Source organism: Schistocerca serialis, chromosome 2 (genome assembly GCF_023864345.2).
Source record: "Schistocerca serialis cubense isolate TAMUIC-IGC-003099 chromosome 2, iqSchSeri2.2, whole genome shotgun sequence".
In the NCBI taxonomy this organism is placed as follows: Eukaryota; Metazoa; Arthropoda; class Insecta; order Orthoptera; family Acrididae; genus Schistocerca; species Schistocerca serialis.
Genome location: NC_064639.1, coordinates 647339708 through 647366919, shown reverse-complemented (window position 1 = coordinate 647366919; position 27212 = coordinate 647339708). Strand labels below are relative to the sequence as shown.

Here is a 27212-nt window from a genome sequence, read left to right as displayed (position 1 = left end):
CTACGAACTGATGACGAACAGTCTCTGAGGAAAGATGAGAAGATGGAGAGGATGACACTGAAATAAGTGAGCAGATTCAAGTGTTGTTGTCTCTTCAGATGACGAAACTACGAATTCATCTGTTAGTAGAGATCACTGCATGAGCAATGATGGCCAGACTGAATGTCATATAAAACCAGTTAGTCGTAGGGGAAGACCCAAAAGTCGTAACATATTCTTCATCGAGGTGTTTTAGTGCTGGCTGTAGCAGCAAAGACTCTTTTCTTTTTATATTGTTGATTAATTGATGGATGACATTGTTATGTACACTAGTATGCACATAATGAACAGTCGTGGACAGTTTGAGTGATCACGTAGCAATAAGCAGGAGCTGAAAAAACTACCCATCTCTATTTCAGAGACATGTGAGGTATACGTAGCCCTGATGTATTTGCGGTTACTATGCCACACAGAAAATTCCTATTTTTATCCTCACTGTATTCGGTTGTGAAAAAAGCACTCGAGATGAGAAAAAGACTGAAAACTTAGCTGCTGTTCATGAACTAATCACACCGTTGCAAGGTAAGTATTTGAAGCTGTAGACTCCTGTAGAATATATGACAATAGACGAGCAGCTAATTCCATATCGTGGCCGATGTTCCTTTCGAAAATACGTACTAAAAAATAAAAAGAAAATACGGCATAAACTGCTCCGGTAAACTTGAGAATATTTTATCTCATGAACTTAGAAATATATGTAGGCACACAGCCAATTAGGCCTTTAAACAAACCAAACAAGCGTACAGAAATAGTGCTACGTTTTGTTATTCCTCTAGAATATACAGATATAAATATCCCTCCTGCCAACTGGTACACCAGCTTTCCCTGACAAGAATTCAATTTGAAAAAATTTTGACATTACTAGAACTATTACGAGGGGACAAATCTGTTATTATCCCGCAATTTTTGCCCAATAAACAAATAATTTCAGCTACAAGTATGTTCGGTTTTACACAAGATGTAGCAGTGGTGTCATATGTCCCAATCAGATCGCGATCTGTTTGTCACCTTCGCAATACGTAATAATGGAAAGATCGATGAAGAGACAGGCTCTCAGAAAAAGCCAGAAGCTGTATCAACCATACAAAATATGCAGCAGTCACCTGTGATCAGCTACCTAGTAATGCCCTTGGTAGAAGAACGAGAAGATGGCCATTAAGAGTGTTTTCCTGTTGGTAAACTGTCTGCTCTTAGATCTATATCCTTTACAAATTGCGCTTTGGTATTAAAGTTACAAGACATGAATTTCTGCAGACTGTGACTAAGAGCTTACTAACAAACTATATTGTCCGAAGGATAAACAATTCGAAATCTACAATAAAAAGAAGTGTAAGCGTAGGCTTCCGCGGCCATTGTCTTCTTCAATAAAATTCTTCAGGGTATCAAACCGCATCGTCATAATTTTAAATTGCGCCAACGTTTCGGCCAGCATTGCAGCTAGCCTTCATCAGGGCCTTACGTTAACTGCTAAATGAACACACTTGGATTCCTTAAATAGCTGCACGAGAAAACCGTGTCGTTACTTGGTTGGCTGTACTAGGAGGAGGAGGAGGTGTGAAAGGTATGCTTTATTGGTGTTTCCTTTATTATCTGTTATTGGCTGAAATAGCTGTTTTCTATTGGTCTTTATATTAATCCACCCCATTGGAGGAGACGGACGAATAGCGAACAGGTGATGGCTGTGACGTCACTCTGTTTCCAAGCTGTCCAGAAGCCGGCTGCGGCGTGCCATTGCTTTGTGTGGTCGCGACCACTACTGTGGCTCTCCGCGTGTCCGCATGGGCCACCACGGCACTGCCGCCGCTCCGTAGCCCTGCTATTGCAGGCAGCCAAGACCTCGGAAGCTTGTACCCGTCCTCTCTATTCATGTTGGCGGGTCTTTTGGCTATTTCTATCGCCTCTCTAATCTTTCTTTTGAAAGTGAGAGGCTGTTTCGCCAGGACGCGGGCTTCTTGAAAAAATATTGGTTTCCCGCACTCGTCCCGGTGTTCCGCCACTGCTGACTTAGTGTGTTGTTTCAGGCGGATATATCTTTCATGTTCCGAGAGCCTAGTGCTGATCGGACGTCCCGTCTCACCTATGTAAACTAATCCACACGCACAACCAATTTCATACACACCAGCTGTGTGTAGTTTGTCAACTGCATCCTTGGTAGAACCGAGCATGTCTGATATTTTGTTTCTGCTTCGGAAAATTGGTTTGATGTCGGCTTTTCGTAGAATTTTGCCAATACGTTCGGTGACCCCTTGTACATATGGTAACACAGCAATGCTCTGTGCCTCCTTCTCCTCTTCCCTATTAGTCTTCTCCCTTGTCGACATGGTGCTGTCTATCATCTGCTTCCCATAGCCATTAGTTCCGAAGATGGACCTGAGGTGTTCAAGTTCTGTCTTCAGATGTTCTTCGTCGCTTATCCTGTACGCTCTCTTCGTTAGCGTGTGCAGGGCGGACTTCTTCTGCGTGGGGTGATGGTGGGAGGAGGCGTGAAGGTACCTGTCCGTATTGGTTGGTTTCCTGTACACTTTGCGGCCAAGTCTACCATCAGGTTTTCGATAAACTTCCACGTCGAGAAAAGGCAGCACCCCATTCTTCTCTGTTTCCATTGTAAACTGGATTTTTCTATGCTGTTGGTTAAGGTGCTTGTGGAAGTTCTGTAACTCCTCTTCTCCGTGGGGCCAGATGACGAAAGTATCATCGACATAGCGAAGCCAACAATTTGGACGTAATGGTGCGGACTGGAGGGCTGTTTCCTCAAATGCCTCCATGAAAATTTCTGCTGCGATAGGCGATAGGGGTGAGCCCATAGCTACACCGTCAGTTTGTTCATAAAATTGACCTCTCCACCTGAAATAGGTGGTCGTCAGACAGTGGCGCACAAGCTCACATACATCAGGTGCCACGCGTTCTTCTAGGATGTTCACAGTATCTGACACTGGGACATTCGTGAGTAGGGATTTGACGTCGAAGCTAACCATCAGATCTTGGTCCGTAACACGCATTTCCTTTAGGAGAGACACGAAGTGAGTGGAATCCTTAACGTAGGACTCGGTTTGATGCACTAGGTGTCGGAGCCTAGGTGCCAGTTCTTTCGCTAGGTAGTAGGTCGGCGAATTTATACTGTTTACTATGGGCCTTAAGGGGAAGTCGGTTTTGTGTACCTTCGGTACACCATATATCCTTGGTGCCTGTGTCACTTGCGGGATGAATCTTCTGGCCTTGTCGAAATTGATTCTAGAGTGCTTGAGCAGTGCCTGCGTCGTTTTGATTACCTTGGCCGTCGGATCTCCCTGAAGTTTCTTGTAGATAGGTTCTGCGAGAATATCTTCCATTCGTTTGTTGTAATCAGTCGTGTCCAAGACTACAGTGGCGTTGCCCTTATCTGCCTGTACCACTACTAAGTGGGGGTTGTCCCTGAGTTCCTTAATGGCATGATATTCCTCAGCGTTGATGTTTTGCTTCGGTGGCTTTGCTTTATTCAGAACTCTGACCGTTTCCTGCCGGATCTTCTCCGCCTCGGCCTGTGGCAGATGACGTACCGAAGCCTCTACGGATTCTATAATATCTTATTTTGGAACTCGCTTAGGTGCGACTGCGAAATTCATCCCCTTGGCCAGGATTGCTGTGGTTGCTTCGCTCAAGGTGTGGCTGGAGAGGTTGACCACTGTCCGTCGCCTGTCCAGCGTCAATGTTTCGTCCGTGGCTTTCTGTTGTAGTTTGTCGTACTTTCTCATCTGGCGGTTAGTAATACTATTGCTGGTCCTTGATGCTTGCTGAAAGGTTAACCTGTCGACTTTATCCCAGTCTTCCATCTGAAGTTTTCCGGCCAGAAATAGGTGCAGATCACACAAATTCCTGTTGTGAGCATCGAGACTTATGCGGATGTGGCGAATCCTTTCCCGTAGCAATGCTTTACTGGCGTTAACACAGATATTCCTCTCCTTGTTCGTTTTTATGTGAGACGTCAACCGCAAAGAATACGGCACAACACTCGTGTCTCTGCATCTCTTCTAAAAAGCAAGGTCATTCAGCTTTATCTATCAGAACAAAGGATTTGGTGCCGACACTTAAGGATGGAAGGAACAAGGTAAAGCTGCCTAGCAAGAGAAGACAGTGTCATATGTACGAATGACAGCAAGAATTCCACAGTATGTGTGATTTGTTCCAAGCATGTATGTAGAAAGCGCACTACGGCTATCTGCACGTTCTGGAAAGAGGCAACAAAGAATGAATGTTTTATACTGCCTTAACGTGTAAAATGTAATGCCTCTGTGTTAAAAGGATACTGGAACTTAATAATCAGAAATCAATTATTTGTAAATAAAAGATGATCAAAACGTAATTAAAATTGTTATTATCCTTCTAAAAGGGAATCAAAAAGTACATTTTAAATAATTGTTTCATGGAATGATGGAGTTTTGTGTTCTTCTTAGTGTTTTAGTTTCGAGTTACACTGGCCCCACGGAGTGTTAGCGCATTTTAATATATGTCACTGCTTAAGGGTTAAAGGTTTATGTCGAGGATGAATTTTATTAGTGACTTAAGTTGGTGGTGGTGGGGGAGGGATGTGGGGGGATGGGTGTCAGGGGATTTGGGTGGGGGGTTTGGGACGTTGTACTACACTTTCATAGGATTCTATTAGTCTGGACTGTGGTCGTTCCACTCTGAATCGCTCCTGTGAGATATTGCAGCACACTATAGGACTGTGATAGTATCTGATCCAGAAACTGATGTCTGGAATTGTAGTTAAATAATATTGGTTCTTATCGTCTATTTACGCATAATACATCTATTTTATTACGGATGCGAGTCAGACGCTTGTCTTTCAACTAAGCTTTAATGGTCTTCACGTTTTCTACATTTTGAAACTTTACCTTTCCTGCATACAGCTGCATAGCCTGCGAACGCACTCAGGGCAGTAAAACTCTAGCTTTCACTTACCCTGATCTATGTAAGTCAACTCCCCACCTTTATCGGATAAGAAGCAGAAAGTTAAAATTCCGCTTCTTCATTTTCTTCTGCATTTACGATAGCTTTCAGAAATTACAGAAGAACATCGATTATTCGAATGCCCATCAGTCTTAACATCGGTTAATCGAAAGAATTCCAGTTCTAAAATTCTAATGCTGTGATAGTCCGGCCGTAGTGGCCGTGCGGTTCTAGGCGCTACAGTCTGCAACCGAGCGATCGCTACGGTCGCAGGTTCGAATCCTGCCTAGGGCATGGATGTGTGTGATGTCCTTAGGTTAGTTAGGTTTAATTAGTTCTAAGTTCTAGGCGACTGATGACCTCAGAAGTTAAGTCGCATAGTTCTCAGAGCCATTTTTGTGACAGTTCGTACTGCTGTTGTGACGTCTGCAATGGCGACCAATTGTAAACACATTATTTTTAATGTTAACGATAAACTTCATAGTACTTTTAAAGAAAGCTAGTAGTGAATCAACCTTAGCTCTGGAATACAGAGTGGGAAAGACAAAACATAGGTCATTAAAAACAAAACTGATGTCTTCATAAAATTTGTGAGTGTATTTGACAGTGAGGTTGGAAACTTGCATTTTTTTGCTGGGATGACCGCAGTATCGTCAGGATTTGAAGAATGCGATCAGGAAAATATTCAAGGTCTGTTCGAATGTGATGTTGATGACCCTGGCTACCAGGTACTGACGGACGATGGAATCATTGCCTGTGTCATCGAAGACCAAGACCATAGCGGACGAGGGGAGCATAGTGACAACGATGGTGCTGAAAAGGATCGTACACAAGTGACGTAGTTTTGCATTATCTTACGACAGTTGTGAAGTGGTTAGAACAACAATGAGAACGCGACGCTCCCCGACTGCTGTCTTTAAAACATTTGCGAAGCTTCGTGGCAAAGGAACGCGAGATTTCCCGCAAAAACAAATGTTTGCAGTTCTTAGTCAAAATTATAGGTCTACTTTAATGAGCATTTTCAGCTTTTGGTACTAAGCTACGTATTTAGTTCACTGTGTTACTTGAAGTACAAAATATACGGGGTATTAACAATACCTGTTTATAATGTACCACAATAGTGTAGGGGAAGTCGACACGAACACTTTGATGTAACACACGTGTGATCTATCAAACTGACCTACAAAAGCCACCTAACTTAACAGCACGTAGTGCCGCGTATATTTTTAACATCTTCTCGTTCTCGTATGCCACGGGCTTACACTTGAGCTTGGTTGTGAGATTAATGATAGGAAAAGACTTTTGAACACATTATGCAAAAACTAATTGCACTTACAGTTCTGTCTAAACCTTACAAACACAGAAGTCTCATTGTAATAAATCCAGAAAAACGAAATGTTTTGATAGCTAATTATGCGCTATTAAAATTCACAAAATTGCGAGATAAAAGATTTGTAAATGCACGACTAAGCCGGTGGCTTAGGAGGACGCGAGCGTATTGTGAAATCTCGTCCGACGCGCAGGCGCTTTGTATGCCAATTTGAGGATATTTACTGGCATTACAGACCACGAGAGTCCTATATCAAAGCGTTCGCGTCGATTTCTCTTACACCGCTGTGATACGTTTACATCGTGTATGCGCTCATTTTAGAGTTTGTTTCTTTCATATTCCTGTGAACAATAGCAAAATATGTTTTCGTAAATAATCAGTTACTTGGAGAATGAGTTATCGAAATAGCCCTCCCTCCCCATGCCCTCTATCTCATTTGTTTCGGACTATCGATGCCCTACTGTACTAAATGCTGGGGGGAGGGGGAATCATTTCAGAAAGTCAACCCTGATTTACATAATTTCTCTGCTGTGTTAGTGCTCCGCCTCAAAAGACCTCTATGTGAACCGGACGATAAACTTTTTTCGTTTCAGTTTTTTGCTCTCTAGGATTCGAAAATTAATACTGTTAATTAATATACAGTCTGATAACTCCTAACTAACTAATTTTGCAGTCCAGGTTTCCAGCGAGAGTAGTTAAAAATACTTATAATTTCAGTAACTACATTATAATGTAGTTCAATAATATGATTTAATGGAGAGAACAGTGAAACTCCCAGTCGCAACGACGTTGTCAGTAGTAAATAGTCGTTGTATGTATTTTCGCGTTGTTATTTTTGTTGCTTGGCTATGTATTTTGAAGGTCTGTGTAATGAGGTCTGGTATTTTGCGCTGTGCCTATATTGGTAAGACCCCTTAATTCCATTAAACAGGACTGATATAAATGTTTTGGTTAAAATTAATTGGGTTATCAAGTACTACAATATGAAAATTCTCATTATAACTTGAAAATGAAACAAATTATGTACCTAGTTTCTAAGTCACTAGAAATGTCAATTCTGAAAGCCGCCATTAACAGCCGAAACGAAAGAGTGCTACATCTCCAACACTGGCATCCAATAATGCTCTAGAAAGAATCTGAAACAGTAGTTTCTTGGTATATGCCTCGAGTGATGGTAACGACGTAGGGGTTATCTTTTTAGACTGTTATTGTATCATAACCTAATAGATTAATCAGATAACAAAATACTGTGTTATTGTGAGAGACGGCAATGGGTGTGTCCAAAGTCAGAGTGAACTGTGCATTTTACCCTGTTTTTTGATACATACCTGTTTATACAGAAGATATTCAAATATACTACACAATGGGTTAATTTGATCATAAGCCTTTCGGAAGTGCAAAAATTTTATTCATCAAATTGGGTTGCAGCGCATCAGTTTGTTTCACTTTTACATTTAAAAATAAAATGAAATTTAGCATTGATCAGTGAAGTTGGTATTGAATAATCTGCTTTGTCAGTTCGTTCCTGTGGTCTCTATAACGGCTTCCAGTCATACTGCGAGATTACAGCTTGGCCTGTAAAATAAATTACAAATTAACCTGATTGGTGTGGTGTAGTTCATTGACAATTCCAGGTTGTGTTTCAGTAAGCTGTGAACTGAGATACGGCATAAGATTACATCATGGTTAAACAGTTCTCTAACGCAACAGATATCAGCTGTACTTGAGACTTTTTGACACGATTACTTACGCCTGTGTGGATAGCCACAACACCATCGTCCTGGTTGTAAGGGATTTCGATGTAGGCCGTTCCATCACCGTTAATGGTGATGGTCTTGCCCGTGCAGCTGCTTCCACTCTTGTTACCAGAGATGACGTCACAGTATGAACCAGCGGGTAGGCCAGTCTGCAAGAAACCAGTGATTATCAGACTTTTAGATGTCAAAGTCGGTGATGCTATGTAATAAAAAATGCTACACCTACCTGAAGCGTTTGTTTCAGGTCGGAATTGGCCTCGTTGTTAATGGCAATGAAACCGGTGTTTCCTCTGGAGAAAGCAATCTGGTAGTTGCCGTTGTCCCACCAGTTGCTCATCGCGGTAGCTGATGGCATAAAGTAGAACGAAAATATGTAATTGCTTAAGTATGAGTCCAAAACGCTAACATTATTGATGGGGAAGTTGTCAAAATGCTTACTTGTGAATTAAGGGCAACGAAATTAAAGTATTACAAACGTAAAGTGCTAAGAATTTTATATACTGCTCAGCTTAAGCGAAGGAAATTTAGGTACTTTACTCAGATTTAACGAGCTCCTGGCAAGGCCATGAGGGCCTTAGGGATTTCTACCGGCCGCCATGTCATCCTCTGCCTTGCGGCGTCACGCTGATGCGGTACGCTGCGCGAGATTAGCCGAGCGGTCTATGGAGCTACAGTCATGAACTGTGCGGCTGGTCCCGGCGGAGGTTCGAGTCCTCCCTCGGGCATGGGCGTGTGTGTTTGTCCTTAGGATAATTTAGGTTAAGTAGTGTGTAAGCTTAGGGACTGATGACCGTAGCAGTTAAGTCCCGAAAGATTTCACACACATTTTTTTTATTTTTTTTTTTATTTTTATGCGGTACGGAGGAGTATGCGGTCGGCACACCGCTCTCCCGTCCATTTTACGGACTTTACACACCGTGGAGCTGCTACTGGTACTACTCCATCAAGTAGCTCCCAGTTGATATCATGAGGCTTAGTGCATCCCGAACCAATCCTCCCATAAAGTAAAAGCACTTGGCGGTGACGAGAATCGGGTCCTCGCATGGAAGCCATCCCCACTGACCACTACGGAGGTGGATTGTTACTTAAATTCCTAATGTTAAAGTTGTCTTTTCTGTTTATGGCACATATAACACTAATTGCATTAATACGAGGTAGCGAGACAGAGTGTGATGTTGGGGCTTTGATATGCTGTGTCGCTTAGATAAATCATCTGTCCCACAAAAATTTCTTAGTTTTTAACTGGTGTTGCTTTCGTGTTAGACTCGTCGTCTGATATAATTTATATAATTGTAGTACTCGATTCTAAATTAACGTTGTGTTCAATTATTTATAGTTAGAACACCCGATAATTGCTATGCTATTTGTTTTTGCTTACTATTGTTTATCTTTAATCAAGAACTCGTGTAAATAGAAAGTCCATTCGCCGAGCTACTTGCGCTGTAAAATTTCATTTCTGAAGTTTATTTTTATTTTTCATGACCTTGTGCGATTCATTTTTAAGTATCTGACGAGTTCTTTCTGCTGTTGCGTACATTGTAAATCTTAATCACCGAGCGCCCACAATTCGTTGGTTAGGATAGTGGTTTTGTAATACAGGATATGACATATTTTCATCGCAACCTAGGCTGCCTAAAACAGACTGAGTACTTACTTCCTGCATTGTTCCTGAATCCGACCATGTTGTAGATCTGCCTCCAGCGGTGTTCACACACCCAGGGCCTAGCGCATGAGTCGTCAGAGTTGATGGTGGGAGAGATGATGTGTTGGTTGCCGTCCTGTGGTGGACCATCGTCCGAACTACCGAACTCGTAGCTGGACATCACTCGTGGGAAGCCAAACGGCCACGCCAACATGAAGGCATTCGCCATCTGCAAATTATTTAAGTCTTATTGGCATAAACGGAGTGCTGATGAGGCTATCAACAAAATAAAAGTTACGTCTTAAAGTGTTGAGTACGAAGAGAGGCATAGGAGATAAAATAAACCTTGAAGTCGAGAATACAGTTGTCAGAGAATGTTTCCAATGTTCAAGCAAATGTTTTTATGTGTCCATTCGTAGAATTATCTATTTCCTTTATGTAACATCCTAAAGGTATTTAATTTGTTTCCTACATATAAAGAAACGTCATATTTTGTAAGGAGAATAATAGAATAACGTCAGAATTTATTACATGAGCTCTGACTAAATGTCATTGAAATGGAGGCGGCGGGGGCAATTAAAATCTTATGTCAACTGTTTCAATTCCCAGAATATACATTATTTTGATGGGTAATATGTTGCTTTATAAAATTAATTCGAGTAACCTAAAGGATATTTTACTGGTATGAAGTGGAAACTTGAACGTATCGAAGGAGTTAGACTGTAAAATGTTAGTGGGTAAAACTCACGTGTGGGTGAGAGGGGGGGGGGGGGGAGGGGTGGTCTCGCCCTCACCAAATCTCACCAAGGGAGGAGGAGAGTGGTCAGAATTTGAAAAAGAGCACACATCATTAATGGACGTCCACTAACTGACATTACATTGTATTTTAGGTTCCAAAAAGTAAGTTTGCTAGTCTACACAAAATAACCTGGAAAGGGTTGAGAAAACATGACACCTTCTAGAAATCTGAGTTTTTCGGAAGACAGTGCACTAGCTGCATCCATCACACATCAGAACGATTTGATGTTCACATGTGAGAAGGCTAATCACAGCAATGAGGATACAATGAGGTACTGCACGCTACGATTGCAGTCTTCGTACGACCACCCTGGCTTATATGATCACTTCACGCAAATCTCAGATTGGGTAACTCAACAAGATCATGCTTGTATCCGACTACCGTCCTGATGAACCCAAGTTAACTTTGTTCCTGGTGTGAGATCCGATAGTACTTTTCTTTGCTCATCTTCTTATACGAGGGTTAGAACTTAAATAGTGGCCACTATTTATTCAAAACCGATACAAAAGAGTTACATGTTTGCACTTGTTATTGTCCCTCAAAGTAGTCATCAGCGTTGTGTAGAATCCGTTGCCAGCGATGTGGAAGGCGTAGTATACCGTTAGCAGAGCCTGTTCTGTTGATGGTGCGAATGGAGCCGTCTACTGCCTGTCGAATCTCTGGAACAACTCTGAAGCGAATGCCACGTTGTGGTTCCTTCATCTTCGGAATCAAATTAAAATCACTAGGGCATAAACTCGGAGACTATGGCGGATGGTACAGTTCTTCCCAGTCCCATGGACCGAACAGAGCAGCCACAGCTTGCGCTGTGTGGGCCCGCGCGTTGTCGTGCAAAATGATGGGTGAGTTGCACAAAAAGTGTAGCTTCTTGTTTCGCAAAGCTGGTCGGAGGTGATGCTCCAAAAACGGACAGTACATTGTGCATTGTCGGTCTGCCATGAAGAACGCAATGCGTTAGGATAACACCATCACAGTGGACACGAGAATCACCATAACTTTAGACCGCTCCATTCGCACCATCAACAGAACAGGCTCTGCTAACGGTATACTACGCCTTCCACATCGCTGGCAACTGGTTCTACATAACTCTGGTGACTACTTTGAAGGACAGTAACAGGTGCAAACATGTATCTCTTATGCATCGGTTGTGAATAAATAGTTGTCATTATTTAAGTTCCAACCCTCGTATTAGCGATAATAACTTTAGAAGTATTTAATATGGTAGCTCAAAATCACCATACGGTAGTTTTATTTTTTTCATTTTCCTAAGCATATTAGATACGTAAACATAACTAAAAATTTAATGTAAGAATTTTTCATCGTCGTTTACCCGAAGGACGGAGGTATCATTAGAATTAAAAATCTTTTCACATGCCTTGTATAGTTTTGGGTTTTGGAATGTGATGACGCTTCCGCCGCCACCATGGCCTCTCTGGTTGTCGTGGTTATCGATGAACACAAGTGCATTGTTACCGTTGACCAGGCCCCAACTTTCACCTGTAACAGGACATCAATACGTTGTACAACTGCAGACAGAAAGTCATATGAATGAAAAAGAAGTATTCTGTATGGAGGTAGTCTGCATTACCACGTCTCATTTGATGAGTTCTTTAACACGCAACTGATATCAGTTCTTATTCCTGTTTTTGCAGTCTGCATTTAACTGCGATGCAAATATCATTATATCATTCAAACGAATTACGTAACCGTGGCAGTCTATACGACCACGTGACATGACATTTAACGTGTTCTTTAACAAGCTACTGGTGTCAACTCTTATTCCTTTTTTTAATAGTGTGCATTACGAAGCAAATATCAGTCAGTCTAATTACATAATGTTGTTTGAACGCCAGAGAATTACTTCAGCGTTTGACTGTAAATATTGCTTAAGTAAAAGAGAATATTTCTTGAAATTTTTACCGAAGTTATACAGCCACTTCATCTGGTTCTTTCTGTTGAAGCAGTTCGCCAGCTCTGTTCCATACTTGAACTCACAGACTCTTCCCATGCCGACATACTCGCCTTTCTTCACGGCTTCAGTACCTGTAAAACGAAGAACAATTTAATAGTCAGTGGAGTCAGGCTACGAAAGAGTTGAAGTGGATGCCTCCCAAAATCTTTCGTTTCTTCATGGAATAGTGATTACCTGGGTCGATGACTTCTTGGTAGATGAATGGTCGCTTGCCTCCGCCAAAATAATTACTGTTGAGGTTGCTTAGTGCGCCGTAGATTTTGGCTAGATTGTTTGGCCACATGTGTTTGGCTGCGTCAATCCTAGAATCAATGAACGAATATAAGGTATGCCCTAGGCAAGAAGATATTCGCTGAAACGGCGTTGTATGTAATTCTAGTCCGATGGTGATCGTCAAGTGACGGAGCTGTGTGATACCCAGTTCAATCGGGTTTAAAGGCTTCACAGAAATTTCCTCATTTCTGCAGAAATTTTTGTGCAGTTCTATGCATGACAGATCCCTCCTCTTCAGCATAAAGAGTGGCTATCCAGTTTCTTAAGACAGAAGGAGAGTACACTTCATAGATTTATTTCAGAATAAAAGAGGTGAACGGAGAGCCGTGTCTCGCACTGTGCACAATATTCCGGGGGTCAGCGTTGTGAGGCACAACTTGTAAACATCAAGTACGTGCACACCCTACGCAGGTTCACATTGTTAGCACCAGTGCCACTTTTTCACTATGGGGGAATTCGTACGGACGAATCGTTGAATCACCGCAAGTGATATTACTGTTGAGTTGTTGATAAGCAAACGAACTGCGCATCACATAATCCACGAGAGGCTTCATTAATGGAGAAATTTGTGGTTGTCCAAATACTTTTCATAGAATCAAAAGACGGAGAGAGCGGCAGTTTTCCTGGCCCATCCGTTAGGACACATGTAGCAAGAAACGGATATCAATGCTCAGGTTCTGGCATGTGATGAAACGTGCTGTCGTTGCTTCCAAATGGATAAGCGTGAAGTGGCGATCGTAGCTCCGTTCGTTCAAAAATAAAATTAAAAAAACTCACTCTGTCCTGAAAGGCAGGGAAATCTTGCTCAGTTTCTTTTTGGACGATGAAGGACCTCGCTCATCGACTGGCAACTGCAGGGTGTAACACGTAAGTTGAGGCTCAAACGGGGCGTCAAGAACAAGCGCAGGGACCAAGTTTCGAATGGGCTACTGCTTCTCCAGAACAACGCTAGATCACATGTGGCTAAGAGGATCCCCGGGAACCTTCAAAAATTTCGATGAGATGCCCAGTAAAATCCTTCTTACAGCCCGGATGTCTCCCGATATGAATCAAATATCTTCGGCCCCTTAACGTAACCTCTGAAAGGTCAGAGGTTCACCTATGACAAGGACGTGCAGGAGGCCGTGGAAAACTTGATCCCTCAGCAACTCAGTTGTTTCTATTTTTAAGTCATCCACGCCCTTCCTGGGCGCTAGATCCTGTGGGCAATGAAAATCGTGTAACTCCACCCGTCTTTGAAGACCACGTAATTCCAGCAGTCAGTACCTCAAATACCAAAGAGAGATTTGAAAGTGCATGGATTTCTCTAATCTGTCAGTAACTAGGCTTCTACTATCTTGTTACACATGTAGCAACATTATCCCTATCACTTCATTTATTTTTTAAGGAACTGTTTTTGCTTCTCCCATAAAATTTAGCAAAATGGAGTTAATAAGTTTCCCTTGTCCACCATCGTTATGTGCAGTTGTATCGTTCCGCAAGAAGTAATTATAATATTATTATTCAAATTTCTTTACATGTAACTGTATTCCCCATTTCCGTTGGGTACAGAGTATATTATATCGGCAACAGCACTACAATATATGTCGTTAAGCGAGGGGTCAAATCAAATAACAAGAGTATTAATCGAAAGTATAAAAATATACTGAAAAATTAAAACAAGCAGTAGTCTCTATATTATATTACCTGAATCCTGCAACTCCATAGCCGATTAGCTTGTTCATATATTCCACGATCTTGCCCCGTACGTAGTCGGACCCATCATTAAGGTCGTGAAGTCCAGACAACTCACAGTTTCGTACCTGAAAAGAAAAAATGGAATATAGAATAACCATTGTCATCTCTTTCTATAAATTGCATGATTTATCTTGTCTTTTGAAGTACTAAGATAAAAGGCGAAATGCCGTTTGTAAGATCGTCCGAACTGCTCTTTCGATTCGAACGAATCCATTTACACCGTGTCTGAAACTATACGCAGAAAATAATAAAGGAACGTACATATTGTCATGAAATATACGCACTGGCTATGAGCATCCCTATCAGACAATAGGAAAATGAAATCTAGGACAAGATTTAACCAGAGGCGCCGAGAAAAAGAGGAGGTGCGACTTGTATTTTTTTTAGACATAATCGCACCACTGAAAACATGTCGTGCAACTTGAAGAGAAGAAAGACAAGCCAGCAGTCAGCGGCATTGCCGATAACTTAGCGTTTGGATTGTTGTTTGGTTCTGTTGGGGGCCGATTATTAATGTCGAAATTGCTGAACAGCTGTGTTTCACATCTAGTCGCGTATGAGTTGACGTTGCAGGCACCAGTGCCTGTCTTGTTTATTATTCTCCCTAAACTGAAAGTGATGTTGTCAAATGGATTATTGGTGACATCATAATTGAAGACTGTCCGTCAAAACCTCAAGGTAAAACTTTGCATGAAAAAGAAATGCTATAACCACAGAGTTCCTACACAACTCAGAACGAGCATTTTCACGCTCTAAAACTTCATCTAGCAGTACCAGAAAACAATCAAACCAGTCTTAAATGGGAGAGAAATAAGACAATGAGATACTCTTCTGCCCATCCAAAAAGGAAACACTAAGCGCAAGCCGCCTATCTGGATGACTTGTTCTCAGCCACTGTGTACTTCGTTCATGCAGTTTGGTTTACTTTGACCTTTGTGAAAAATGTTATATAGGAGGAGATTTTAAGTTTTTGTTTTGACGCTTTCAAGAAGTGGTATTAAATTCAAGAAAATAGCTTACTTTATTTTTTTCTTATCCTTTTTTAGTAGTTTCTCTGTATGTTGTCAATAGCATGATGCTACATTAGGTTAAGGTATTCAATGGTTAAGTGTAAATTTTAATAAAAAAAGTTAAGAATGAAGCATACTAATTTTAATTATCATTTTAAAACAGCTGGATCCAATGGAACCAAGACTAGAGAAAAAATGCTTATTCTGAAAAAAATATGATTTATTTACCGTAACGGGAACACACAATAAAATATTACCGATTTTGTCCGTCGCCTGTCATCTTCATATCATAAGATGGATGCAGTAGTTCACTCCAGTTGTCATAATGATGTGTGATTGGTCCGGAAAATAAACTATTTTCGAAACAAAACAAAAAAATTCCCGAAAACTTTATAAATTTTTGTTTTGTCCCTCTCAGTTGCATGAATAATTTATTGCTGCAAGGGTAACGATTCTGGATTGACTCACCCTTACTCAAAACACACACTTTGTTATTAACCGTAAGTAGTTGTACATGATTCCGAAAGGTACGAATGGTTTTGTACAGGAAAGTCAAACTGAACAAAAGTCAAACTGTGCAAAGCTGTTCGTATCTCTTGGCACCATGTTATGTAACTAGTTACGGTTAATAACAAGGTTTGTGGTTTAAGAATGGGCGAGTCAGCCTGAGAGCGGTAACCATTGCAGCAGTGAACTGTATATTTATGAAGCGGAGACGGACAGAATAAAATTTCCCTTAATACTACAGAATACAATTGCGGATCTACTATCCTGGGCAGCATGCCCGGAATCAGTAAAAAATTCCGTTATTGATTGCAGTATTGTAAGATGTAAGTGTGGTTCTGTACAGCAACAAAAATATCTATCGAATGGAAATGAATTCCCATGCTTCGTGACAGAGCGTAGGGGAACAAAAAAAAAAAAAGGTTCAAATGTCTCTGAGCACTATGGGACTTAACTTAAACCTAACTAACCTAAGGATATCACACACATCCATGCCCGAGGCAGGGTTCGAACCTGCGACCGTAGCGGTCGCGCGGTTCCAGACTGAAGCGCCTAGAATCGCTCGGCCACTCCGGCCGGCCGTAGGGGAACGATGCGGGAGACCCGCGCCACCGTACTAGGCAAGGTCCTAATGGAGGTTGGTTGCCGTTGCCTTCCTCCGACCGTAATGGGGATTAAAGATTATGATGAAGACGACACAATAATACTCAGTCATCTCGAGGCAGGTGAAAATCCCTAACCCCGCGGGGAGTCGAACCCGGGACCCCGTGCTCGGGAAGCGAGAACGCTACTGCGAACTGCGGACAAATATATCTATATAAACTAAAAATGTCGAAATTCAAACTACCGCGGAGGGGGATTGGGCGGGGGGGTTATGGAAGGGGGGGTTGGTAAGGGGAGATGTTAGAAACGGTTCACATCTGCTGGCATCATCATCTTTAAATCTAACACTGATGAAGTGGAATGTTTCGAAAAAGCCTATTCCAGCATTATCTGCGTCATCTTTCAGACGTAACAGCAGCTACAGCCGTCTGGCACAGTCGATATACAACTTCTTCAGTTCGCTTACGTTGTTGGCGTCGTTGTAGTTGTTGACTGTGCAGGGCGGCTGGTGGAAGTCGTTGGTGCCGTATGGCACGTCCGGGTAGCTGTAGCCGCTGGGCTTGCTGCCGCCCACGCCGCTGAGGCCGTTCCAAGAGGCGCTCATGTGGTTGATCACCGCGTCCACGTAGATCCTGCAACGTGCCCAGTGCCAGTTGCTTTAGCTTGTTTGCGTCACATAGCGCACAGCTTTCAACTACCATTAATAATTTCATATCGATCTCCCTTGTAATTCAGCCAGCACGACAAAATCTACTGTCCGCTTGTTCTACACTTCGAAAGTGCAGTCTAGCCTTGCGTGAGGTTACGTATACGGTTAAGTATTCTCATTTTAAGGTTTTCCTGAATTTATAAGTCTTACTTAACATTAGGAAAGGTTACTTCCATTGAAAACATTGCCCTGAAGATTGATAATAACTGGGTCCACAGACTTCGTCAAATTTTTAAATGAAATCATTCCACTTCTAAGGAAGAAAATAAAACTAAATATCTATTCCTGCCATATAGCTGGTCTATATCTGAAAGAATAGGTAAATAATTTCGTAAAACCGAAATAACTGATGGCTTCCGTACTGACAACACGTTAGGTCTGACCATAGTTCACAGTATCCAACACAATAAACCAGAAACCAAAAGCAGTTATAAGAGTCGAGGGGCATAAAGGGGAGCAGTGGTTGGAAATGGAGTGAGACAGGGATGTAGCCTATCACCGACGTTATTGGACTAGATTGAGGAGACCAAACGGCGAGGTCATCGGTCTCATTGGGTTAGGGAAGGATAGGGAAGAAAGTCGGCCGTGCCCTGTCAAAGGAACCATCCCGGCATTTGCCTGAGGAGATTTAGGGAAATCACGGAAAACCTAAATCAGGATGGCCGGACGCGGGATTGAACCTTCGTCCTCCTGAATGCTAGTCCCGATATTATTCAGTCTATATATTGAACAAGCAGTAAAGGGAAATAAAGAAAAATTTGAGTTGGAATTAAAATCCTAGGAAGAGAAATAAAAACCTTGAGGTTTGCCGATGACATTGTAATTCTGTCAGAGGCAGCAAAGAACCTCGTAGAGCAGCTGAATGGAATGGACAGTGTCTTGAAAGGAGGATATAAGATGGACATCGACAAAGTCAAAACGAGGATAATGGAGTGTAGTCATATTAAATCAGGCGATGCTGAGGGAATTAGATTAGGAAATGAGACACTTAAGGTAGTAAAGGAGTTTTGCTATTTGGGGAGCAAAATAACTGATGATGGTCGAAGTAGAGAGGATATAAAATGTAGACTGGCAATGGCAAGGAAAGCGTTTCTGAAGAAGAGAAGTTTGTTAACATCGAGTATAGATTTAAGCGTCAGGAAGTCTTTTCTGAAACTATTTGTATGGAAGTGAAACTTTGAAGGTAAATAGTTTGGACAAGAAGAGAATAGAAGCTTTTGAGATGTGGTGATAGTGTTACAGAAGATTAGATGGGTAGATGACGTAACTAATGAGGAGGTACTGAATAGAATTAAGGGGAAGAGGAATTAGTGGCATAACTTGACTAGACGAAGGGATCGGTTGGTAGGACATGTTCTGAGGCATCAGGGGATCACCAATTTACTGCTGGAAGGCAGCGCGAAGGGTAAAAGTCGTAGAGGTAGACAAGAGATGAATACACCATACAGATTCAGAAGGATGTCGGCTGCAGTAGGTACTTGGAGATGAAGAAGCTTGCACAGGATAGAATAGCAGGGAAAGCTGCATCAAACCAGTCGCTGGACTGAAGACCACAACAACAACAACAAACCTTACGCACAATCTGGAATTTATAAACTCAGCTGGGGAGAACGCAAAAACTTTTATGTAGGACTACCTGGTAGAAGTTTGAACACACGTTTTATAGAACACAGTAAGACAACTGACATCATCCTGCGCGAGCCATATTCGAGTAACTAAACGCGAGTTAGATAACCTTTAAAACTCTTCAGAAATTTTCCATAAAAAAGGAAAGGTAGATAGCTGGATTAATTACAAAGAAGTCGAATTCATAGGGACTTTCGAAACCAGCCAGAATCCAATTTGGATGAAAAGACTGACCTTAAAAATGTGAAACTCCTGGACTGTTTCGTGAACGTCTTATAATCTTGTCTTAATCCTTGTAAATATTGTAGACCATGCTACGTTTACTACTACTTCACACCTTTCCTACAGTTACGTATTTCTTGCGCTTGTTTGTGGACCGCTGCTTTGATCTATATCTGATGTTTTAGACCGTATTCTGTACTTGCATTTTTGGATATTGTTGTATTTTGACCTGATAGTCATTTCATCTTTTCACCTAGTTTTAATCTATAATCTCAGTCACGTTTTAAGATAGCATTTTTATCTGGCACATGTTTCCGTCACTTTTCTCTTTTCTGCACACACATACATTTCACAAGTCACATAATATCGACTCCATATGTTAGCATCTTTGGACTCCATATTCTTTGTATGTTTACATCTTTGTCGCTTTTGTGATCCAGTTACCACACTTACTACTTGAAGTTTAAACTACAGTGTTTACATAATTATTTCTCCAGCTCTATAACTATATGGTATGTGGAACAGCAGATAAATTCACAACAGTTCAAGCAACTGCTCTTACACAGCATGTCGCAGCTTATTATTATTGAGTGGATTACAACATCCCTTGTAAACTGCTTTAAAATTTTCACTTTCAGCGTTTGTCAATTTCATAAATATGTGAATTATATTTGACGACCGATGATTATCAGAATGCTTGAAAATGACCACACGCCGAAACTGCAGTCGCAATTAATAATGTTTTAACAGCCAAAATCGCAATTATTTCATTTAAAAATTGTCCGGAACAATTGCGAGTAATTCCTAAACTTTTCCATGTTATATAATTTACTTCTGAACTCTGATCTGCGTATAGATATTAGTTCATCAACATAACATTATTCTTGTCTGTGCAGCTACCACAGGCGGACTCGAGCACACGCTACTGTCGACATACTAATAAAAAACAGCTGCGAGAAGTCTATCGCCCATTGCCAAATTTACTGCTCGAAAGTGAAACTATACAGTTATCTCTGTTGTGTTTTCCTCATCATCATTTCATCATCATCGTCATGCAAATCGCCGAAGTGACGTCGAATAAAAACACTTGCACCAGGAGGCTGAACTACCTAAAAGGGGACTCCTGGCCGAACACGCCATACAACCGTATTTTCCTTAAGAATGTGAACCTCTAACTCTGCAAGTGACTGACTGAGAGATCTTCTAAAGATTTCCGTCATGAAATGTGGAACGTCAATTTCTACTACAATAGAGAATAGTGTCTGCGTATTCCCTCAGACAGATTTCGTATTAATGGATGTAACTGATTTGATGACCTATTGCCTATACATGACCCTCATGATCGTTATTTCCGCATATATAATGTCACGCTTAAGTCAAGGTTTCCTACTCCCCCTCAAAATTTTTTATTGTAAGTATTTTAAACTCAGTTATGGACATAAGATAAGCTCCTGAACTGATTATGTCAATGACCTTAATAATCACAGAATCGAATTTGTCCCTTTCCATAATCATTCATCTCCGTTTTATATCAAAACCCATAGTGAGAGTAAAAGCTTTTTGACTGACTTACCGGACTCCGACGTTGTTGCAGCGGTTCACCATGTCTTTGAACTCGGACTCCGAACCAGATCGGCTGACAATCCTGTAGGAGACAGGCTGGTATCGTTCCCACCACGGTCTATTGTTGGTGGTGATTGACATGTACTCGTTTGGCGGCGATATCTGAACGTTAGGGAAAATTAGTTGTTAGCTTATTTATAAACAGTGAGTAATTTTTAAACTGTCAAAGTTACTCCAACAACAGTTCAGAATTCAATATCTGTTCTAAATCTTAAGTGTCACTGACACACTAATTCGTTTACTATACCACAAGGGCGACATTTTTAAATTCCTATACGATGTCCATTACTGTGTACGAGGGCTATTCGAAAAGTAAGGAACGGTCGGTCGCAAAATAGAAACCACTCTGAAAAACTGATGGAACTTTGCACGGGTGTATTGGGCAATGTCCGTAGTATGACAGTAGATAGCGTCATGACGCGCTTCTCAGTTCTGAGCGCACAATGAGCACGTAAAGATGGCTAGAAAATAGTGTCCCCCGCAAAGTATGGGCGCCTGCCGAGAGATTCATCTGATTTCATGTAACGCCCCATAATGTTTAAATGTCACGCAGTTCCTTCTTGATAGCTTTCGGTCTAACTCTGCGTGGGCATCGAAAAGGCCACTGCAGGGTTTTCGATGGGAACTGTTTGATCACTCACCATATAGCCTCGAAATGGCTCCCTGTGATTTTCATCTGTGCTCAAACGATCCGCCGGCTATGAAGACAACATTATGGAACAAAAACAACTAGCTGCAGTCCAGTGCAAAATACTGTCGGAAGCACAGGATGCTGCCTGCTATGACGAGGATGCTGTGAAGATGGTGCAACACTACGACTGATGTCTAAGTCGGAGCGGTGACTATGTAGAGAAGTAGCAGGAAGGTGAAGCTAAATGTTGTAAATAAAACTGTTCTGATTGTCTGTGTGGTTTCCATTTCGCCACCGATCGTTCCTTATTTTCCAAATAGCACTCGTACGTTATTATTGCAATTAAATATTGCTCCTCTAGTGTTATACTACAGAAGAATGCTGAAGAGTAGATGGGTAGATCAGTTAACTAATGAGGAGGCACTGAACAGAATCGGGGAGAAGAGGAATTTATGGCACAACTTGACTAGAGGAAGGAACCGGTTGCTAAGCCACGTTCTAAGGCAGCAAGGGATCGTCAATTTAGTTCTTATAATTGAATGTTTCCCTGTGTTTCCCTGAGACATTTAATTATAAGATCTATAAGATCACCAATGGTACAAGGACGTCCCATTATCTCCAATGCTGGGGTGCTTTCCAATGTCGGAGAGCCCTGGCAGTAGTGACAATATGTAAGGGAAAAATGAATTGAAGTTTGAGTTGAGGAGGGTACTCAGCTTAGGTAGTTCATGCAGCAGTGTCGACTATCGTACTGTGGTGGTGTAATGGTTAGAAGTTCTGTTTAGCAAGCAATAAGACGCACGTTCGACTCCCGGATGCAGCACAAATTTTAATTCATTTCGTCTGCTTCGATCGCCATCAATTTAGTATTGGAGGGAAGCGCGGAGGGTAAGAGGAGAGGGAGACGAAGGCATGAATACACTAAGCAGGTTCAAGAGGATGTAGCTAGCAGTAGGTACTCGGAGATGGAGAAGCTTGCGCAGGATAGAGTAGCATGGACAGCTGCATCAAACCAGTATCTGGATTAAGGACTACAACAACAACAACCTCTACTGTATAAATTGTAATACTGACTCATTAGGATATCTAGTTAAATGTAACAGAGTATAAGAACGCCCTAGTAGTAAATAAATATATAGTATAAATATATAATATAAATATATAGTATATAAATAAGTATAAAAATGGTTCAAATGGCCCTAAGCACTATCTGAGGTCATCAGTCCCCTAGACTTAGAACTACGTAAACCTAACTAACTTAATGACATCACACACATCCATGCCCGAGGCAGGATTCGAACCCGCGACCGTAGCAGCCGCGTAGTTTCGGACTGAAGAGCCTAGAACCGTACGACCGCAGCGGCCGGCTATAAATAAGTATACAAATATGCGGTATATAAATATATAAAAGTAGCTTGACAATGAATTGCGTGTTCTAGGACACCATGCACTAGAGATTTAAGTCTTGCATTCGATCTTCACAAGTTCTTCCAGATTACTGCATTTACTGCCCGCGTCGGAGGTACAGTAATTATACGTTAATTCGTTTGGTAACTGGCTTCCCGCTGCTAATACTGCCGCCAGAAACAGGGGTCACGACGCTTCTCCCATTATCTGTGATATCGAGCTGATTAAAATTTTACAGCAAATTATACTCTTCACTGATTTCAAATAAAGAAATATATCTATCCAAAAAGAAACCAATCCTAAAAATCTACTGTTATATCTGAAACATACTTTTCTCAGTCGAATACATTTATCATTGAGGAGGTATCGGCCGCATTTTGAACAGAGTTTGTCAGAGACCATCGTTCTCCGCATATGTTGGGATATATTTGCGCGGAGGCAGATACAAAATGATCAACGGCTACCCACTGCAGGAAAGAAAGGTTTTCACATCCGTATAAAGTAGATGCTGACGTGGAAAGTGATTGAAATTCGGACAGGTATGTTTACATTGCGACAGTTATACCGTAAGTTTACCAGCGATCTCCACACCAATAGCCATTAACGTATATCTTCGTGACAGGCAAAATGCAAAGGAGCATGGCATTTGAATAGGGGCATACAATACCATTTATTACAAGCCCATCATGAATCATGGACCTTGCTGAGGTGAGCTTTGCTTGCGTGCCTGACTGATAGAGATAGTAGTGCCGTGACTGTAACTAGAACGGAGCTGTTTATGAGGAGAGGCCAGATTATGGCATGGTTCCTGAAGACAGGCAGCAGCTTTTTTCAGTATTTTCATGGGAAACTGTGTGGATAATTTACTGATCTGGTTTTATAACATTAGCCTTGCTAAGCTGGTACTATGAAGGGTTGAAAACAAAGGGAAACTACTGCCACTATTTCCCGATAACGTACAAATCTACTATAGTCAGGTACTAATGGCATCGTCTTGCGTAAAATCTTTCGGAAGTAAAACAGTCCCCATCTGTGCCAATCTCTTCATCTCAGAGTAGCACTAACAACCTACAATTATTTACCGTATATGTTTTAACTTCTGTCTTTCTCTACAGTTTTTGCTCTCTACAACTCTCTCTAGTGTCATGGAAGTCATTCTTTGATGTCTTAGCAGATGTCGTATCATCCTGTCCCTTGCCCTCGACAGTGTTTTACTGATATTACTTTCCTCCTCAATTCTGCGCAAAACCTCCTAATTTCTTACCTTTCAGTCGACCTAATTTTCAATATTCGTCTGTAGTACCGCATCTCAAACTCATCGAGTCTCTTCTGTTGCGCGTTTTCCATAGTCCATGTTTCACTACCATACAATACTGTGCTTCAAACATACTTTCTTACAAATTTCTTCCTAAAATTAAAGTCTATGTCTGATACTAGTAGACTACTCTTGGCCAGGAATACCTTTTTTGCCACCGCTAGTCTGCTTTTGATGTCCTCCTTGCTCCCCCCGTCGTGTTATTTTGCTGCCAAGGTAGCAGAATTTCTTAAATGCGTCTACTTCGTGATCATCAGTCCTGATGTTAAGATTCTTTGCTGTTCTCACTTCTGCTACTTCTCATTACTTTCGTCTTTCTTCAATTTATTCTTATCCGTAGTCTGTACTCACAAGCCTGTTCATTCCATTCAACAGATCATATAATTCTACTTCATTTTCACTGAGGACAGTTATGTCATCAGGAGAATCGTACCACTGATATCCTTTCACCTTTAATTTTAATTCCACTTTTGAACTTTTCTTTCATTTCCATCATTGCTTCTTCGATGTTCAGATTCAACAGTAAGGGCGAAAGACTACATCCCTGTCTTACACACTTTTTAATCCGAGCAATTCGTTCTTCTCTTATTATTCCCTCTTGGCTCGTGTACATATTGTATATTACCCGTCTCTCCCTATAGCTTACCCCTATTTCTCTCAGAATTTCGACCTTCTTGCACCATTTTACATTGTCGAACGCATTTTGCAGGTCGACAAATCCTATGAACGTGTCTTTATGTTTCTATAGTCTTGTTTCTATTGTCAACTGCAACAGAAGAATTGCCTCTCTGGTGTCTTTACGTTTCCTACAGCCAAACTGTTCGTCATCTGACAAATCCTCGATTTTTTCCATTCTCCTGTATATTATCCTTATCAGCAGCTTGGATATACGAGCTATTAAGCTGATTGTGTGATAACTCTCGCACTTGTCAGCTCTTGCAGTCTTCGGAATTGTGTGGACGATATTTTTCCGAAAGTCAGATGGTGTGTAGCCGGACTCATACATTCTACACACCAATGTGAATAGTCGTTTTGTTGGCACTTCCTCAAATGATTTTAGAAATTTTGATGGAATTATGTACCCCTTCGTCCTTATTTGATCTTAAAGTCCTCCAAAGCTCTCTTCTGATTTTAATACTGGCTCCCCTATCTCTTCTAAATAGACTCCTGTTTCTTCTTCTAACACATCAGACAACTCTCCTTCCTCATAGAGAACTTCAGGGTACTCTTTCCACTTATCCACTCTCTCCTCTGTATTTAACAGTGGAATTCCCTCTGCACTCTTAGTGTTACCACTCTTGCTTTTCATTTCACCGAAGGCAGTCCTTCCGACAATCATTTATTTTTCCATATCTTCACATTTTTCATGCAGCCATTTCGTCTTAGCTTCGCTGAACTTCCTATTTATTTCCTCCTTCAGCGACTTGCATTTTCATGTTCCTGGATTTCCCTGAACATGTTTGACCTTCCTTTTATCGTCGATCAGCTGAAGTATTTCGTCTGTTACCCATAATTCCTTCGAGGTTACCTTCTTTGTTCCTATGTTTTTCTTACCTACTTCTGTGATTGCCCTTTTTAGAGATGTCCATACTTCTTCAACTGTACTGCCTGCTGAACTATTCTTTATTGCTGTATCTATAGCTTTAGAGAACTTCAGGCGTATTTCGCCATTCCTTAGATCTTCCGTGCCCCATTTCTTTGCGTATTGATTCTTCCTGACTAATTTTTTTACCTTCTACCTACTCTTCATCACTGCTACATTGTGATCTGAGTCTGTATCTGCTCCTGGATACGCTGTAGAGTCCAGTATCTGATTTAGGAATCTCTGTCTGACCATGATGTAATTTAACTGAAATCTTCCCATATCACCCGGCCTTTTCCGAGTATACCTCCTCCTCGTGTGATTCTGAACCAGAGTATTCGCTATTGCTAGCTGAAATGTTACAAAACTCAATTAGTCTTTCTTGTATCTCGTTCCTTGACCCAACCCCATATTCTCCTGTAATACTCAGGTAGTAAATAAATGTCTGTGTGCTCGTATGGTAGATGTTGGTTTGCTACATGTAAAAGTGTGTAACAGTTGACGATGGTATATGTCTGCATTCGGAATCTAGCAAGAACGCAGTCTCACCTGTACGCCAGCATAGCCCTTGGGCGCCAGGAATCGCTCGCACTCGGCCGCGATGTCCGCCCACTTCCACTCAAACAGGTGGACCATGGCGCTGCGGCCGTTCGCCACGTTGGGGTCCCATTGGGCGCTGACTGTGGCCAGCGAGGCTGCCAGCAGGCAAAGTACGGACAACATGGCTGCGCCTCGACTGTCCACTACAAGGCAACTTCCTCTGACACGGCGCCCGTTTTTATAGTACGTCAAAATAAAAATATCTATCGACGTGATTGCAACTCACAAGGTTTCACGTGATAGGACAAACATTATACGTCGGTGCAGCTAATGGATATTTAATGCCAGGTGTATTTTGTTATTAATAAGATTAACAGGTTTATACGCACAGAGAACAAAATATATTATATTTGCTAAATCATTATAAATAAGTACGTCATTCGACACAACTGATAACATTTTCCGTAGAGCTACAGAAAGAGACTTACACGTTTCTTCGTTCGTAAGAAGCTCAACTATGATTTACAGCCGCAGAGTATCAAGCTTAATACGTAATCCTTACCGATAGCAGGCTGGTGGATGAATCCCTGTAAAAATGATACGATGCTACTTGCCTATCTGTGAGCTACTTGTACAGAACGTAATTACCCGTGGCATATCAAGGCTTCTGTTATAAATCTCTGTCGTTTCCTGAAAGACATACGCTTTTCTAGTGTTCCTGCTTTAACGTAACACTGTAAAGTAGAAAACTGTGGAAGCACCATAAATGAACATAATTTCAGGAAAAAGAGAGTTTCAGAAAATGCAGACTGCAGACTTTCGACCATGCACCTATGTTAACAGTATACTACATTTTTAAAACGGTCAAAATGAAAGCGTAAAATTACTGTACACCAAATTTGATGTTGCCCTAATATGACGCTATCATGTCACTATGGCCAATGATCAGGATCTTTGCATTACCG

General features: G+C 41.4%; 1 protein-coding gene across 1 annotated transcript; it reads right to left on the bottom strand.

The window, feature by feature from the left end:
* LOC126456304 (alpha-amylase 1-like) lies at nt 1-26430 on the bottom strand. The gene is made up of 11 exons (XM_050092055.1): nt 26257-26430; nt 20723-20874; nt 17059-17224; nt 14425-14540; nt 12640-12767; nt 12414-12536; nt 11869-11990; nt 9707-9923; nt 8279-8397; nt 8019-8201; nt 1-90 (listed from the first exon to the last, which is right to left on the bottom strand). Exons 1-11 carry the CDS (start codon nt 26428-26430, stop codon nt 1-3), a joined length of 1590 nt encoding a protein of 529 aa, XP_049948012.1.
* Between the last annotated feature and the right edge of the window lie 782 nt (nt 26431-27212).